Here is a 16,518-nt window from a genome sequence, read left to right on the forward strand (position 1 = left end):
AGAGTACTGATTGCTGCCCTCATTGGAAGTGAGGAGCACGTTTGCCTGGTGTAATAGCTGCCATAGAAACCACATCAGCCAAGTAATTGTTTAGGCAACCTCAGAAAATTAAGAGGACAACATAAAAATGTGTTCCCTTGGCTTCTTCTCCATTCTCTGGGGCTACGTATTTTGATTAAATATTCAATTTTCGGTGCTGCAGTGCGACTGGAGATTGACAGCTTTGGACCAGACAGCACCATGACTTTTCTACTTTCTTCATTTCCTATTTGTTCAAGTGAAAATTTGGCCTAGCATACTGCTGCATGTTAAAAACCTCAAACTGTAGGTATCGTTATGTTGACCTGACCTTGACATGTTATTGGCACAGCAGCAAATATCAACAATTTTGATATTAAGCAACCATATTAAGTTATATATTAAGTTGCTGTCGTGCTGTTTCCTGCGAATGCTGATGTTCTGTACGAGTCCTGATCAGAAGGAAATGAAGGAAATTTTGCTGAGCATAAAGTCCTGCATGACTTTGAATTGTGTGACTTCCCTTCGGATGTGCTCCAGTTGGCAAAAGTTTGTTCATCAAGAGGGCAAAACTCATCTTTCTCTGCAGCATCATGACCAGAAACTGTAATTATCCATGGCATCACTGTCTACTTTTATTTAGTCCTTCATATTGAAGGGCCTTTTGTCTATTTTTAAAGCTGCTTTGAAAACCCATGTTTTTTCATTGGACTTCCCAGCAGCTGCACTTTAATGGTGCATTCAGGTACATCTGGTACTTTGGATCATCTAAATCCAATCAACTCCAGACCTTTATGTTTTCAAGTGTTTGCCGAGTCTAATGGAATATTCCTAAACAGCAATATTAGCCAATTTCAAGTTTTATTGTATCATCCAGTCATCCATACTCGCCCCCCCTCCACCTCTCCCATACTTGTCTCTCTCCCAAATCTCCAGTCAGTTCTATAGTGACCATCTATTTGTTTCTATGATTGAAGTGGAAACATAATGAACCCTGACTTTAAAACCGATGTCTGTGCGCGTACCGTTATACCGCTACAGTCCACAGGGCCACTCATATCTTCACCATATTGTCTGCAGATCCTGTTTAGTTAACAGATAATGTCTGATTTTTTTCCAAACATTTGTAACAGCATTTATTCCCACGTATTGATCACTAAATGATGTATCCCTCTTCTCTGAAATGTTTTCTTGACATTTGCTATTCATCAGTACCATCATGTTGCGCAGGTTGAGCTCTGTGAGCACCATGGCACACAGCTGAGGTCTGCTGGTGTTGGAGTGCCTTCTAAAGCTGTGTCCTCTCTTGGACTCCAGGGTGTTACGGTGTGGACGGTGAGAGCGACTCCATCATGAGCTCAGCCTCTGAGAACTCCACCGAGCCTTGGTTCTGTGACGCCTGCAAGAATGGAGTGACTCCCAGCTGTGAGCTGTGCCCCAACCAGGACGGCATCTTCAAAGAGACGGATGCCGGAAGGTGGGATGGTGTAGTACAGTGTGGTCCAGTTTCTCAGAAAAAAGCAGGACAACTAACATAATCAGAAACAAATAACAGCTAATGGCCTGAGCTCGGCAAGCGGTGGCAAAAATGTTGTCTAAATTGTGCTCATTGTTTATTCGCTGCTGAGAAAAGGAGGAAGTTGGATTAGTGAGAGAGAGAGCTCATAGAGGAGTGAAAATAATATGGATAGAAGGAATAGGAAGAGGAAGAAAAAGGAGTGAGAGAAAAGAGTGTGTTTTGTGAAGCATGGAGACTTCAGCCACGTTATCGCTGATGGTGCTCCTCAGCCAGGCTGCACCCGAATTTACTACTTCACTAGAGCATGAAAAACACAGCAAATTAAACTGTGAAGCGCTTGCTTGCTAGAGATGGATATCTTTATATTGGACTTTGGATTCTCTTCTCTAAAGTCCGCATTTGAAATTGTGTCACACCAAAGTGTAGCCAGCATCTGGGGCTATATTAATCTATGAGCTCATTTCTTTTTGAAGTCTCTGAGCAACTGACTGCAGCCAATTTCACAATATTAGGCTCCTTATTGTCTGCAGGAAAAAAAAAAAAAAAACTCTGCCATGTTTTTTAATTGGTTTCCTGACATGCCTTAAAAATGGTGGATCTAAATGTCACCGATTACAAGCTTATTTTCAGCCTGAAACATGTATGTTCATCCTGTCCTTCCACTTTCAGGTGGGTGCACGTGGTCTGTGCACTTTATGTCCCTGGAGTAGCATTTGGAGACATCGATAAACTGCGACCAGTGACGCTTACGGAGATGAATTATTCAAAATATGGTGCTAAGGCAAGTTGTCAATTCACATCTTGACTCAGGTTGAGTTGGATTTTCATAATCAGTAGAAATATGTCCACCGCTTCCAAAGGCAAAATATAAACAGTGCAGGTGATAAGATGCTCCCCAAGAGCGGTGATGTCATTTTAATTTAGTGGTTTTCTGGGTGGAATGATCGTAAAACAAACATTGCTAATACATTTAAAGACACTTGGATTCACAAATGGTATTTTTTATGAATGCAATGTTCGGGAATGGAGGAATGTGTCAATCCTTCTTCCATGTTACCTGGGTCAAAATTATGCATACAGGCTCAAACATCAACACATATCCCAGCAGATCCTGGGTTATAGATCCCTCAATACTTTGCAGGGAAATTACATTTGTTCTCATGAGTAAGCTTTTGTCATAATTACAACACTAATACCCATTTTGTGCAAGGCAGAAGTAAACACCAGCAGCTACACAGACTGGATCCAACGATGACTCAGCATGTTTATTAGGGATAATGATCCCAAACACACATCAGAGCAGGTTTTGGAATGGATAAAGCAGACTAACATTAGATCTCTGTCATGGATCCAACCTCAACATCAGAGAACATTTGTAAACTTAGCTTAAAGCTGGGTGTGTTCAAGAACACCAACCAGTTTAAATAAACTCTATTGTTTTTTGAGAGCCCAAATACCAGAAGAGCCAGAATTATAAGAAAAACTCAGTGATATCTACAAAAGAAGTATTGTTTGACTGCATGTTGGTGAGGGACTTGTAGATAGATGTTTATGTTTATTATCTACTCATTATGCTTAATTTTGACCCAGTAGGAGTTAAAGAAAAGTTACAATAAATTTAAACTCAAGCAATAAACTGGTGCTTTAGAAATTCATTACAGCTGTTAGATCGTCATGCCAATCTGGAAGAAGAATAGTCCAAGTGCATCATTAACATCCTAAATAACATTCATGTCCATGACTTGTGTCCATCAGTAACAAGCAGTGGTCCAGGGCTAAGCAACACATATTTTAAGTAATATTTTTTTTATCCTGCTCACCTCATCTGAAAGTAAGATTTTTTTTGCGACTGAAAGCATTTACATCAACTGATTTCTGAAATTTTGCAGTTGAAACATGATAAAATGTGAGTTATTGCTTTTGTAAATTCTCTGGAAGGTGTAAGAAGGGATCATTTAGCTGTCATTTTAAAAAATTGAATTTAATGAGGTCTGGGAATATCTTAACAGGAAGTGACAAAGACATGCTCTCAGTTTTAATGATGTTAGAGCAGTGATGTTGATTATCCTCGGTACTCTGTCCAGGTAAACACTGAACCAGTGACACTGCTGGCAGAGATGCCAATAATGAATTTCTGCATAGGGTTCATATAAAACCAGGAACACAGCCGGATAGTTTGTTCCTGATGAACTCAAGTAAAATACTCCAAAATCTCAGGCTGTTCTTGGATATTTTTAATGGAGTCAGGTACAGAAAATAACCTGCTGAGAAAGAAACATTACACTATTTAGTTTTCTCTTTACTCACATCAGTCTTTATTTAAACTAGCTGATTTCTAAGGTTAAACAACTGTTCCTGGTTTTAAAAACACTTCACTTCCCTAGTTTCCAATCTGAATCTGAATCGCTGTCCTTGCTGTGTGTTCTGGTACAGGAGTGCAGTTTCTGTGAGGATGCCCGTTTTGCCAGGACCGGTGTGTGCATCAGCTGTGATGCAGGAATGTGTCGATCCTACTTCCACGTCACCTGCGCACAGAGGGAGGGGCTCCTGTCCGAGGCTGCAGCAGAAGAGGTACATACTCACCAGAACAATGCATGACAATAGAACTTACAGTTACTGAATGATTCGGAGCTCTGCTACCAGCAGAAAGAAGTAAAGCAAAGTTTCTATTAGTTTAGTTTAGTAGATTAAAAGGAACACAATTAAATAAATAAATAAATACATGGAATAATTAAATAAATGTACCAAGATGGTTTGATTTGTGAAAGTTTAATGGAAGGCCAGTGTAGCTCTTTGTTGTATCTGGACCACATTAGAAACGCTCCAACACTTTGACTCTTCAAACCTAGACTAGATTATTCTGCACTAATAGCTCAACTTTCACAAGACAAATAAAGATTTCATAAATTAGCACAGTTAGTATACAATAATCTAGGGCAGGTTTGAAGTGGCTGAGTTTCATAGTTTTTTAAGTACAGCAGATTAAACATGCTCAGTTTGTGAAAAATTAGGAAGCCATTTTGTGAATCACCTTTATGTCATAGCTCACACTCAATCAGTCCTTTGACTTTATCCACCACTTAGTCAGGACGACAGTCTCTCCAACAAACTCAGGGAAAGCTCAGGAAAATCCTCCATTACAAAGAGCTAGTGGAGTTGAACAGATCAGATAAGCTCTGCCCCTCAACCTGGATGGGTGAGTTGGACACATAAATTCATGGTGATGCTGCAGGAACAGGAATTTAATGAATTATCTGCATCAGTTGTTATTAGTTTACATTTTAATAATTTAATGCCATTTAGTAAATTGTTTAATTGAACATTTATTTATTGGTGCATTTAATAAATGATTTTATGATGTATTTACTTAATTTTGTCTGTTTTGCCTCTCCATAGTTGAGAGGACCAGCAGGTAGCAGAGAAGCCAGTGAGCTTAGAAAGTTCCTCTGAAAGTGACGTTTCCTGTTCATGATGACTAGCTTTATTCACCATCAGCTCACTGATGCTGCTAGAACCAGTGAGCTGATGGATTTTGTGTGCTGCCAGTCAGCCGGTCTGCTCTGTCTCGATCACGGCGGATTTGAGCTCCTGATCTCACTGTGGTTAAAGGTTGTCATGTTTTGGAGATTCAGCTCTCTAAAAAACTCTGCTTTTAGTTTCATGAACCAGAAATAAGGGAATGATTTCTAGTCACTTTTAATAACGTGAATAACTTTCATATTAACTCTTTATTATCCCTACAATAAAATAAATAAAATTTGATTAAAATAATAAGCTACATTTGGCTTGAGTACCTTGATTTCAGACTTAGTCAGACATAGTAAAAATTGGCTTAAATTTTGACGTCATTATTAAACTCGTTTTGCCTTTGTGTTTCATCAGGAGATTGCTGATCCATTTTTTGCCTACTGCAAGCAGCATGCAGATCGCTTTGACAGGAAGTGGAAAAGGAAGAATTATTTGGCTTTACAGTCATATTGTAAGGTCTCTCTACAGGAGAGAGAGAAGCAGCTCACGCCTGAGGCTCAGGTAACATTGTCTACATGCTTTTGTGTTTATTCTTGTACAGTTGAGAACAGAAATTTACATACATGGAGTAAAAAGAAACACGCACCTTTCTGTATCACTGTCTGAAGTTAAATCAGTCTAAACATCTCACTTAGGATTATCAACATTTTTTGTATTTGCTAAGTGCCACAATAATAAGACAAACAAATATATTAAATATTTATTTATTCTATTACTATTATATTTATGCCTTCAAAATCAGAAGTTTGCATACAAAATGACTACCATCTTTTTAAACAATGATGCCTCGGCTTTGGAAACTTCTGATTAGTTAATTGACACATTTGAGTTATTTGGAGACTGACCTGTGGCACACCTGGATGGACTCTCTGCTCGGTTTGTCAGCAGGAATCAGCCCAGATATCAGGAAGAAAATCAGGAGCTGCTCCAGTCTGGTTCATCCTGGGAACAGTTTCTAGATGCTTGATTCCATCAAATTCATCTGTTCACTTGTAGTTGGTATGAAAGGATTATCCAACCATCACAGCATCACAGTACTTGGGAAGGAGACCGGTTCTGGTCCAAAATATGCAGATTGACCCCAAAACAAATGACAAAGACTTAATGTAGATGCTGCTGAAGCTGCTGAAACCGTCTCATTATCCACAGGCAAACAGTTCCCAAACAGATATGAAAAGCAATATCTGTGAGGATGAACCTATTACTATTAAAGAAACATAAAAAAATCAGATTGTAGTTTGTGGAGACCTTCAACTGTGGAGACATGTCCTGTGGTCTGATGGAACTAAACTGGAACTGTTTGGCCGTAAAAAAAGACTTTTGTTACGTCTGGAGGAGAAACAGGATAAACATCTGCATATGTAAACTTCTGGTTTCAGGATATTTATGTTAGGTTTAGTGTTTGTTTTGAATTCCTTCAGATTAGACGTGGTTCAGATTCAGTTTGAAGCACAGTGGGGGGTTAACGAACAGCTGCTTGGTATTTCCCCCTCAGGCCCGTATCACCACCCGCCTTCAGCAGTACCGAGCCAAAGCAGAGCTGTCCCGGAACACTCGGCCTCAGGCTTGGGTGCCCCGAGAGAAACTACCCCGACCTCTGACCTCCAGCGCCTCAGCCATCAGAAAGTTGATGAGGAAGGCAGAACTGATGGGCATCAGCACTGACATTTTCCCTGTGGACACTTCAGATGCCAACGCCAGCATGGACGGACGCAGGAAGCACAAGCAGCCGGCCCTCACTGCAGACTTCGTCAACTACTACCTGGGTGAACAAACTGCCCGTCACATCTGTCCACCACTGGTCATGTTTATTTTCAGTCGCATTCAGTAAAATATGAACTGAGCTCACACCACTGAAACACATCTGATGGACGTTTATGGGAAATTAGCTATAAGTCTGATTTTGCCAGCTGAATTCACTTTATCTCCAGTTTACAGCGTCTATTTACAACTAATGTTGTACTAAGGCACTTTATAAGATCCACAAGATAAACCCAATCAGGCAGACAGACTCAAATTAATTATACTTCAAACCTGGTCTTAATACAATTCAATCAAATTCAACTGATAATGCAGGTTTTTTATCTGAGGAAGCCTAGCTGATTACATTGATTTAGTATTATAATATAGCCATTTCCAGTTATGATTTTATAATTAAACAGAACTTTGATCACATTGTTGAAAAATACATATTTTTCCAGAATAAGATGGGTAAGAGCTGGATTTGGGTCACAGGATATTGCTGGACTCCTTCATTGTAGAAACGTGGATAAATTTGGAGAGAGACGTTCTGTTCTTTACTGACTGATTATGTGAAATATTAATTCTGGCTCAATAAAATAAAACCATCAGTTTTTAATAAGTGTGCAGAAACCTTCAGTGAGCACATTCAAACATAATGTGTTTGGACTGTTGACTGCAGGTAAGATACTCGTTGCTTGAAACTCCTTGTGGAAGCTTCCAGAGGTGCCACTATTTTGGACGGGTCCTTCATGTTTAGAGCGTTTCTGTGGCTTCTAGCAGCAACTGTGTGAAGCGTGATACACTCCTATGATCACATCTGCACTCAGGAGGAGAAATGCTCTGTTATCTGAAGCTTATCTAACTCCCAATCTCTTTTTCTGTGCTGGAAATAAAGCAGAGATCTTTATATTGAGTGGAACAAATGCAGTTTTAGCTTTGCTTGCACAATGTGAGAGTGCAGTGTTTAGAAAGTTGGAGCAGCAACTTTAGAATTTCAGAGGCAGAGAAATTTGCTCTTATCAGAGTCACTTAGAAGTAGGTGTTACTGGTTATTTCTTGCCAGCACTATCTGTTTTTGACAAGATTATTAAATGAGGTAATACTGTAGTTGTAATCTGCAATAAGCTTTTTAGGAATGCAAATGAAAAGTGTTTTCTTCCCAAATAAATGGCAGCATGTCAGTAACCTTGAGAACTCTGAAAAGAGCTTGCAGAAGGCCTATCTGCCATCAGGGCTCTGTCATGGGCTGTTTTCCTGTATATAGATTGGGATCGGGCTATTGATTTTTGTCCCATTGTTATTCAGAGCGGAACATGCGAATGATCCAGATCCAGGACAACATCTCTGAGCAGAAGAACCTGAAAGACAAACTGGAAAGTGAGCAAGAAAAACTGCATGTGGAGTACAACAAGGTGAGCAGCTTACAAGGTGATGCACCTGCTCCATGTGACGCATTGAATGTGAACCATTCAAGTAGCTGAGCAAAAATACAGCAACTTCCTTTTTTCAGGTGTTTAGTGGGGAACCAGAATTATGTATTGTCATTGTTTTTCAGTAATCATTTTTATTATACATTAAAATTTCAAACTGAATTTGCTCTTAAGTAAGTAAAAGTAGGATTGTTAGAATATTAACTTCTTCTAAGTTATAATGTAAACATGCTGCAGGCATTAATTGTGTTTGTTTTTTTCCTTATGTTTTATGAAACGTAAAATTTTATTCAGGAGCAGCGGTTAGACATTTACTGACCAACAGCTTTTTTCAGTTTTCTTTGAGGTCTGACTGGCCAATGCCGTCTTTGTGTCTCTTGTTTTAGTTCATCATGAAAGAAAACTGTGATAGAGAAACTTGAGGAAAGAATATTATCTCTGCATCAACACATATTTCTTCATCTTCATCTTATTTTTCACTAAACCCAAAACAAAGCGCACCAAAGAACATTCCCCGCTGGTGTGTTTACAGGCAAAAAAACAACCAGATAAACATGTAGTTTTAGCTTCTGTAGATTTTGCTATCAGTCCAGTTCTGCACCGAACCTCTAGCTCTGTTCTGCTTTCGCTACAGATTTAAATGTGATCCGATTTTTTTGACAGTAAAAATTGGGGAGGATTCTTTCCAAATACTTTGATTATTAATTTTTTTTTTTTTGTGTATGCACAGGGAAAATAAAGTGACAGGAAGGAACATTTGTGTTCCCCCACAAACAAGTAAAAATCTTATCGATTTTATTGTAAAGTCACAATAAAGCTCCAAAATCTAGGGAAATAAAATTCTTCAGAACAAATAAAACATCTTGACAGTATATTTGACTCTTACCTCATATAAAAAAATAGATATGAATACTTCCTTGTATAACTTGCAGAATAGATTACATCAGTGATTTGTTTCCTCATCTTTTTTAAAACCTGAGACCACATTACAATAAAAAATGGTAAATATAGCAAGTTTGGCGTTACATTGTGTGGAGTCCAGCCATAATCTACAGCAGGACCAACACATGCCTGAACCAATTTCACTCACCAACATTCTGACGTCAGACAGTAAATCTTGCAAAACCTCTGGAGACCAATCATGAATTCAGAGTAAACAAACATGGCCGACTGGTAAAAGAAGTAATGGCGATAGTTTGTGTGCTGTATTTTATGGGGAAAAACAACTAATCAAAGACATCTCCACTGATCTTTCTGGTCCTCCATGGTAGTCGTTTTGTCTTCGGTGTTTTATGGATTCCCCTCCGTGTTTTCCTCACCTCACTTTCAGATTGGCTACACGTCACATTTAACTGGCTGTGTTCTCGTTTGTCCTCTTGGAATGCCACACACTACGATATTTAACCAAGACAATCCAACATGTTGAATATCCCTGGTTGTAGATCACTCTGAACACAGCCAGGGTTCAGAGTGATCTAACCCTGGTATTAATATTCTTAATATTAGGAATATTAAGAATATCTCTTAATATTCTCTTTGAAGCCCTTCTGGTAATCACGGCATCCTTTAGATTGTTGCAAGATGGAAATGGGACAAAAATTGAAATTGGCATAAAAATCTTCCTGTATGAAGATTTTCCTGTATGGAAACTAGGCATAAATGAACTAGGCATAAATAAAGTGCAGACATGTCTTAACATGTTAGACTTTTTGGACACAATTGATTGCTGTTCCCTAGGCAACAGACTAGGCAACAGTCTGTTGCCTAGTCTCTTTTCTCTCTTTTCCCTTTTGCTCTCCATGACCCACCACACATCCGTCTGTTTGTTTACAACAGTCACATGTCTTGCATCCCCCCCAGCTGAACTGATATGTGTTGCTCCATATCAGTTTTCACATGAAAACTGATATGGAGGATGAACTTATGTCTTTTCTTATTTGTGATTGTTTTTCTTTTTTTCTTTTTAAGTATTCTGAGCTGTGCTTGTGATCAGCCAGTTCCTTCACGCACATGAATTAATAGGTTATTGTTGTCATTGGAAACTACTGAATTATTTTTTTTTGCACTTTGTCTGAAACTTTAATCTTTGTATCTGATTTCAGTGTAGTTAAGTTGTAGCTGTTATAATCTACTCCCATGTGGAATTTGGCGGATGCGGTACTGTAATGGAGACAGTCACACAGCTCATGACCTCTTATTCGACAGCTAGTGTGTAGACTCAGCTTGATGCTGGCATTGCTCTCTGCTTTTGTCTGGCCCTGTAATCAAGTCTAAACTTTGTTTCAGTGACTGACTGGCTGGAGAGCGCTACATGAGATCAGATCTGGGCCCAGGAATGGAGCATTTAGCTTTTTATTATTTCCTCTCAAACATGTGACCTCTGTGAGGCTACGGCCACGCCATCTGTCAACATGAGGAAGAGAATCCAGTGACAGAGTAAAAGTCACAGGACTTAATGTTGCATAGGGGAATGTGATATGTGTGTTGAGCGTTATTAATGGAGTGTGTGTTGCTAATTGCACTGCTGAGTTGTTCCTCCATGGTTTTAGCCTTAGAAAAAAAATGCTGGTGGAAGAGTGCTGGTAGAAGTCTGAGTTTGACTGATTCATCTTGAACCTGAGGTTTTCAGTTGCATTTTTAAATAATTAGAAATATCAATTTGTTAGTTTTTTCTATTTTTTTCTAATAACCTTCCTGACCATCCTGTTTATGCAGGTATGTCTCAAAAAATGATTTTCTGAGAATATTGTGACAAAGTATTTGTTGTCCCTGATTTCAGAAAGTCAAACTCATATTTTATGTAGATTCATTACACAGACTGAAATATTCCAGTCCTTTGTTTCTTGTTATGTTGATGAATTCAGCTTTCAGAAAATTAATTCCCAAGGTTCACTTTCTCAGACCATTATATTAAATTAGGCTAGGGGTCGGCAACCCGCGGCTCTAGAGCCGCATGCGGCTCTTTAGCACTGTCCTAGTGGCTCCCTGGATCTTTTTCAAAAATGTTTGAAAATGGAAAAAGATGGGGGTGGGAAATATATTTTTTTTGTTTTAATATAGTTTTTATTGGAGGACAAACATGACACAATCATTCTTAACGTTTTACAATGCTATAAAAATGTGTAGAATATATATAAAATTTCAACATTTCTGTCAACAAAGATTTGTGTCATAGCCTGTGACACGTTTCTTTCAGCTGGGCGGGATGCGAGGCATGTGACTGTTGTAAATAAACCGACGGATGTGTGGTGGGTCATGGAGAGCAAAAGGGAAAAGAGACAAATAGCCGAGGAGAGATTCTACAATTCATGGACCGAATTTGCATTCACTACCAATGCAGAAAGATTACCTGAATGTTTGCTCTGTAGCGAGAAGTTGTCAAATAAAAAGAAAACTGTACTTTCCAGACTGTAGAGCGCACCTTACTATAAGCTGCCCCTACAATTAAAAAAAACAAACAAACTGGTAACGTACATAGCCGCACTGGGCTGTAAGCTGCATGCTTCAAAGTGTGGGGAAAAAGTAGTGGCTAATAGTCCGAAAAATACGGTAATGTGGAAAGACATTTCCAGAGAAGGCGCTACATTAGCTGCCGCGTCAAGATTAAAGTTACATCTTACATGCCCGATGTTGAGAAGCTGTAGAGTGATGTCCGTAAACAGAAGTCACATTAAACACATAAGAACACAATCCTGTCATAGGCACATATATTTAGTAATAAAGTGTTTTTTTTTTTTTATATTTATAAGTGATTTTTGTCAGTATATATTTAGAATGACACTTGGCGATATTATTGTGTTTGTTGCTCAGGTGCGAGGATGGTTAGATGTCAAAAGAGGATGCTGCTATGTTTTACCATTGCACTGACTTTCTTGGCATTTGCACAGAAATCAAACTTCAAGTGTACTAATTTAATTTTATATACTTTACATTTTCAAAAGGCTACTGCTTTATTTTTATCACTGCAGGTTGGTTTTATTGCACTCCATTTGTTGTACAGATAAGGGGCACATCATGCATGTTCCGTTTTGTTGTTTTTTCGCACGTTGTTTTTTCGATCACACACTTTACAATGATTATTTACAAAGACCCTTTCCCTGTCGATCTTCATAATAAAAATGTACATCGTACAACAGAGTGGTCACATGGTACATCATTCCTTCCAGGACACACTGCAGGGAAAAAAAACATTTAATTATGAATGCTAATTATGTATACACTTAGTCATTTTGATAATAGGCTAATATAAACACTTAAAGCATGTTTTGCCTTTATTATAAGCCTTATCTAAGGCTTTTAAGTTTTTGCGGCTCCAGACAGCTTTGTTTTTTGTTTTTTTGGTCCAATATGGCTCTTTCAACATTTTGGGTTGCCAACTCCTGAATTAGGCCAATAAAAATATATTCTAAGCACAAATGTGAGGCTTTTGAAAAGTATGAACATCACTCAGCAGTCAGTACTTGGTAGGTCTCCTCTGGCATGAATTACTGCATCAATGCAGCGTGGCATGGAGGACAGCAGCCTGTGCTTCTGTGTAGGTGTAAAGGAAGCCCAGGTTCCTTTGATAGCTGCCTTCAGGTCATCGCTTGGTGGGTCTAATGTCTCTCATCTTTCTCTTGACTACAGCCCAGAGATTTTCTATGGGTTTTAAAGGTCAGGGGAGTTTGGTATGTTTTCTAGAAAGTAAAGAAAGCAGCTCAGAAATTCCTTTGTTTGTATTTATTAATAATGAGATTGACATACTTCAGTCCCCCCTGAAGCACCAGTGCTGTTAGCTGCAGTGACCCTGTTGTCTGATCTTGAGCTTCCTGTCCTGCTGCAGCTCTGCGAGTTTCTGGAGGATCTGCTGAGTGTGAACGGAACCCTGCGGAGTGAAGGCCAGGCCATGTGGACGCTGCTGGGCGGCATTGTGGGCCAGGTATGTTCACAATCACTTCTTTCCTACTCCTTGCGTGTCTACATGTGTTCCATTCACTGATTCCTTGGTAAAGAAGTTGCTGAACATGCTGCAGGAGAGATTTTTAAGGCATTCATTTATTTTACTCCCAAGGAGACTTGGGAGTAAAATATAGTTTTTTTTTAATGTGCTTCAGATAGAAAACGCTTTACTTTCGCCAGATTCTTTTTAATTGGTACTTTTAATCTGGTGGTTATTTTTAGATTGACCAATTAATAACTGAATAGCAAAAGGTGCTTAATTGGAAATTTTCTTTAACACAGTTTGAACTGGATGAAGCTAAAATTAATACTAGGTAGTACATATACAAAGGTTTCTTTCATCTTAAATGTAAATATTTTCTGTCCAGTTTTGGCTTGATTACTTCTTTACTTGTGTTGCTCTTCCAACAAATAACCTTTTTTTAAGTCTGTATGCTCCAGTTAATGATCAATTAATTACTAAATGACTTGATTCATCCTGATTAATCTGATTAATTGTTTCAACCCCAGACATCTGACATTCTGTTGTATTGTAATATGTTCATATATAGTGGTTTGATTACGTTCTGGCTTGTTTTTTGTCTCTTTTAGTGGCAAATATTCAAGTTTAATTTGTCCCTGTTTGTCCTACCAGGACAAACAGGGAGCTGTATTGGGACTATTACATAGTCCCAATACAGCTGGGACTATGTAATTTTGGATCGCACAACAGTGATTCTTGTGAAGTTGTGGCTGCATGACTGCAAAGGGAGGGATAAAATGATACAACAGGAACCTAAGAAGCCTAAACTCTAAACATAAACAGTAGATTAATAAGGAGCAGATATGGAGTTTGAGTACTGAGGCTGGGTGTTCTACTCAGAGTCGATACTGTGACATAAAGATACTCCATAAATCTGAGCTGCTTGCTATATGAGAGTGTTCTTACTGTCCTCTAGATTTTGGTGTAGCTATTGAATGAATGTCTCTTAAAATTACAGGAACTACTTGTTTAAAGGGATCCATGAGTAGTTGAACATGTCAGCCTAAATATGTTGGAATTTCTCTATTAACTTAAAAAGTGCTGTTTGTGATGTGTAAAAATTCATAATTACTTTAATTACTGTATTTTACTGTATTTTAATTACTGCACTGGATTATAAGGCGCACTCTCATTTATGGCGTCCATTTCTGTATGTAACTCATACATAAGGCGCACCAGATTATAAGACGCATGCTAAAACATACGGTCAACAACACCAAAAAACAAACAAGGTATCAGAAACAAAACATTAAGTTTAGTTGAACTTCATTCTACTATGCAACAATACACTCACGTTATTTTTTATTCTTCTTCCACAAATCCATGAAAGACCTTTTTTTCTGTATCTGAATTGAACAGCTGGGCAATTTTGCCATCAAACATGCCAGGTTCCCTCTCATCATTGTCGGAGTCAGTCTCGTTGCCAGGTGGCTGTTCAGCAATGATGCCGGCTTTCGCAAAAGCTCAGACAACACTTACGGCAGATATATTAGCCCAGGCATCCACAATCCATTCACACGTGATGGCGGCGTAACTCGCCCGGCGCTGCCTCCCCGTCTTAGTAAACGTGTGTTCGCAGTCTGTCATCCATCGCTCCCACACCGGTCACAACTTCTTTTTGAACGCCCTGTTTACACCAATGTCCAGCGGTTGGAGTTTTTTTGTTAATCCTCCCGGAATGACGGCAAACTCCGAATTAGTTTGCTTCACTTCCTTTTTCACAATAGCAGTGAGATGGGTGTGCATGGCATCGCAGATGAACAGGGACGGTGATGCGTGGAAAAACCTATCTGGTTTTTACCCGAGGTGTATGCTGCAGAACTTGGACAACAATTCTCTGATTGGTTTATCGCTGCCAGCGTACGTACTTTACACTTTACGTCTCTGTGTCAGGGACAGATTTTGGAATTCAGTGCACACATAAGGCGCACCGGATTATAAGGTGCACTGCTGATTTTTGTGAAAATTTAAGGCTTTTAGGTGCACCTTATAGTCCAGAAAATACGGTAATGTTATATCTTTTGGTATATTTTTCACCCATGGAGGCTTAGTGACTGGTCCTTGTTCTGAAAAGGAATTAACTTCTTCTCTTGAGGATTAAATATTATTTTAAATGTGATGTGACTCATCTCATTTAATGAGGAGGTGGCGGGAAGATGAAAAACCATGTTAAAAACTACCAAAGCAGTTAGAACAAATTATTAATTGTTTACCGATTTATTAAACGGCTACAGTGGGGTTACATATTTTAACAATAGCACAATACAATGGTTCATCAGCATTAAATACAAAAAACTAAAATATATTTCGTCCATCAATATGATGGGAATAAAGAAGCCGTGAAGCTTACAATCTCAGATGTATCAGTATTTACGTAGTTTATGTAAATTCTTCTTCTCGGTGGCCTTCAAGAGGTACTTGCACGCTACCGCCCCCTGTGGTTGCAGAATATGATGGTTCACAGTTTTTGGTGTAACACCTGACCTGACACAGAGTGCGTCCACTATTTACCGGATCTCGCAGTCTGACCAGAGGTACGTGTCATTCATTGTTTCATTTATGAAGCTGAAGATGGCAGCAACAGCAGCAAACATCAGTTTCTTCAGCCAACGCTTTCCTCTTCCACCGTTTGCTCCTTCTTATCTTCATTACCCTTTGAAATTTCCACATTTCTATACATTTCAGTTGGAGCTTTTTTTAAACTAAAAAAAGGCTTAAAATTGTTTTGGCTGTTTTGGCTGGATGGAACTAGTGCAGTTGGACCTAGCATACATCATTTACCCAGAATACATCGCAGCTTAAACTACATGGTGATGTCTGTGTGACAATTTTTTATTTAAATTTATAAAAGCCAAACAGCCTACAGTATCTTTACTTTATTGTTTTTACATCTAACATAAATATTTCTCAAAGAAAGTCTAATGCTAGTCGTGGATCCCATTAAGGAAGAACGGTCTTGTTCAAAAGGTGACATGTTAAGAGATTGTAAAATTTAAGAAACTAATGAAACTTTATAGATGGAATCTTTCTGTAGTAAAGCACTTTCATTATTGAAATCACACATCTATTCATACTCTCCATTATCTCAGATTGGCCTGGATCTTGTCATATCTGCAGTGCTACCAGTGGAGAACAGAAGGGTTTCATTTCTAAAAGGTTTGACATCTATAAGATATATTACTCTCTAAATCCATAAAACGCTAAATTAAAAGTGTAGCTGTTGAGAGTATGACTGTTGCAGATAAATGGTCAAATGATGTTAATACGGTAGCAGGACAGATAAATGGAGCGGAATGTGGAGACTGGCGCTGCTTCTGCAA

The 16,518-nt window shown here is 38.7% G+C and overlaps 1 protein-coding gene across 1 annotated transcript in view; it reads left to right on the forward strand.

Moving 5' to 3' along the window:
- Positions 1 to 16,518, forward strand: part of phf14 (PHD finger protein 14) — a 94,120-nt gene that overhangs the window by 16,771 nt on the left and 60,831 nt on the right. Inside the window, exons 5-11 of the mRNA XM_014992657.2 lie at positions 1,336 to 1,495; positions 2,207 to 2,318; positions 3,971 to 4,108; positions 5,420 to 5,566; positions 6,561 to 6,831; positions 8,114 to 8,220; positions 13,061 to 13,156. Of these exons, the coding sequence (XP_014848143.2) occupies positions 1,336 to 1,495; positions 2,207 to 2,318; positions 3,971 to 4,108; positions 5,420 to 5,566; positions 6,561 to 6,831; positions 8,114 to 8,220; positions 13,061 to 13,156 (1,031 nt within the window). The remainder of the gene's footprint in view (positions 1 to 1,335; positions 1,496 to 2,206; positions 2,319 to 3,970; positions 4,109 to 5,419; positions 5,567 to 6,560; positions 6,832 to 8,113; positions 8,221 to 13,060; positions 13,157 to 16,518) is intronic.

Source organism: Poecilia mexicana, unplaced genomic scaffold, assembly GCF_051168715.1.
Source record: "Poecilia mexicana isolate PSO_F unplaced genomic scaffold, ASM5116871v1 scaffold_11, whole genome shotgun sequence".
Taxonomy (NCBI): domain Eukaryota; kingdom Metazoa; phylum Chordata; class Actinopteri; order Cyprinodontiformes; family Poeciliidae; genus Poecilia; species Poecilia mexicana.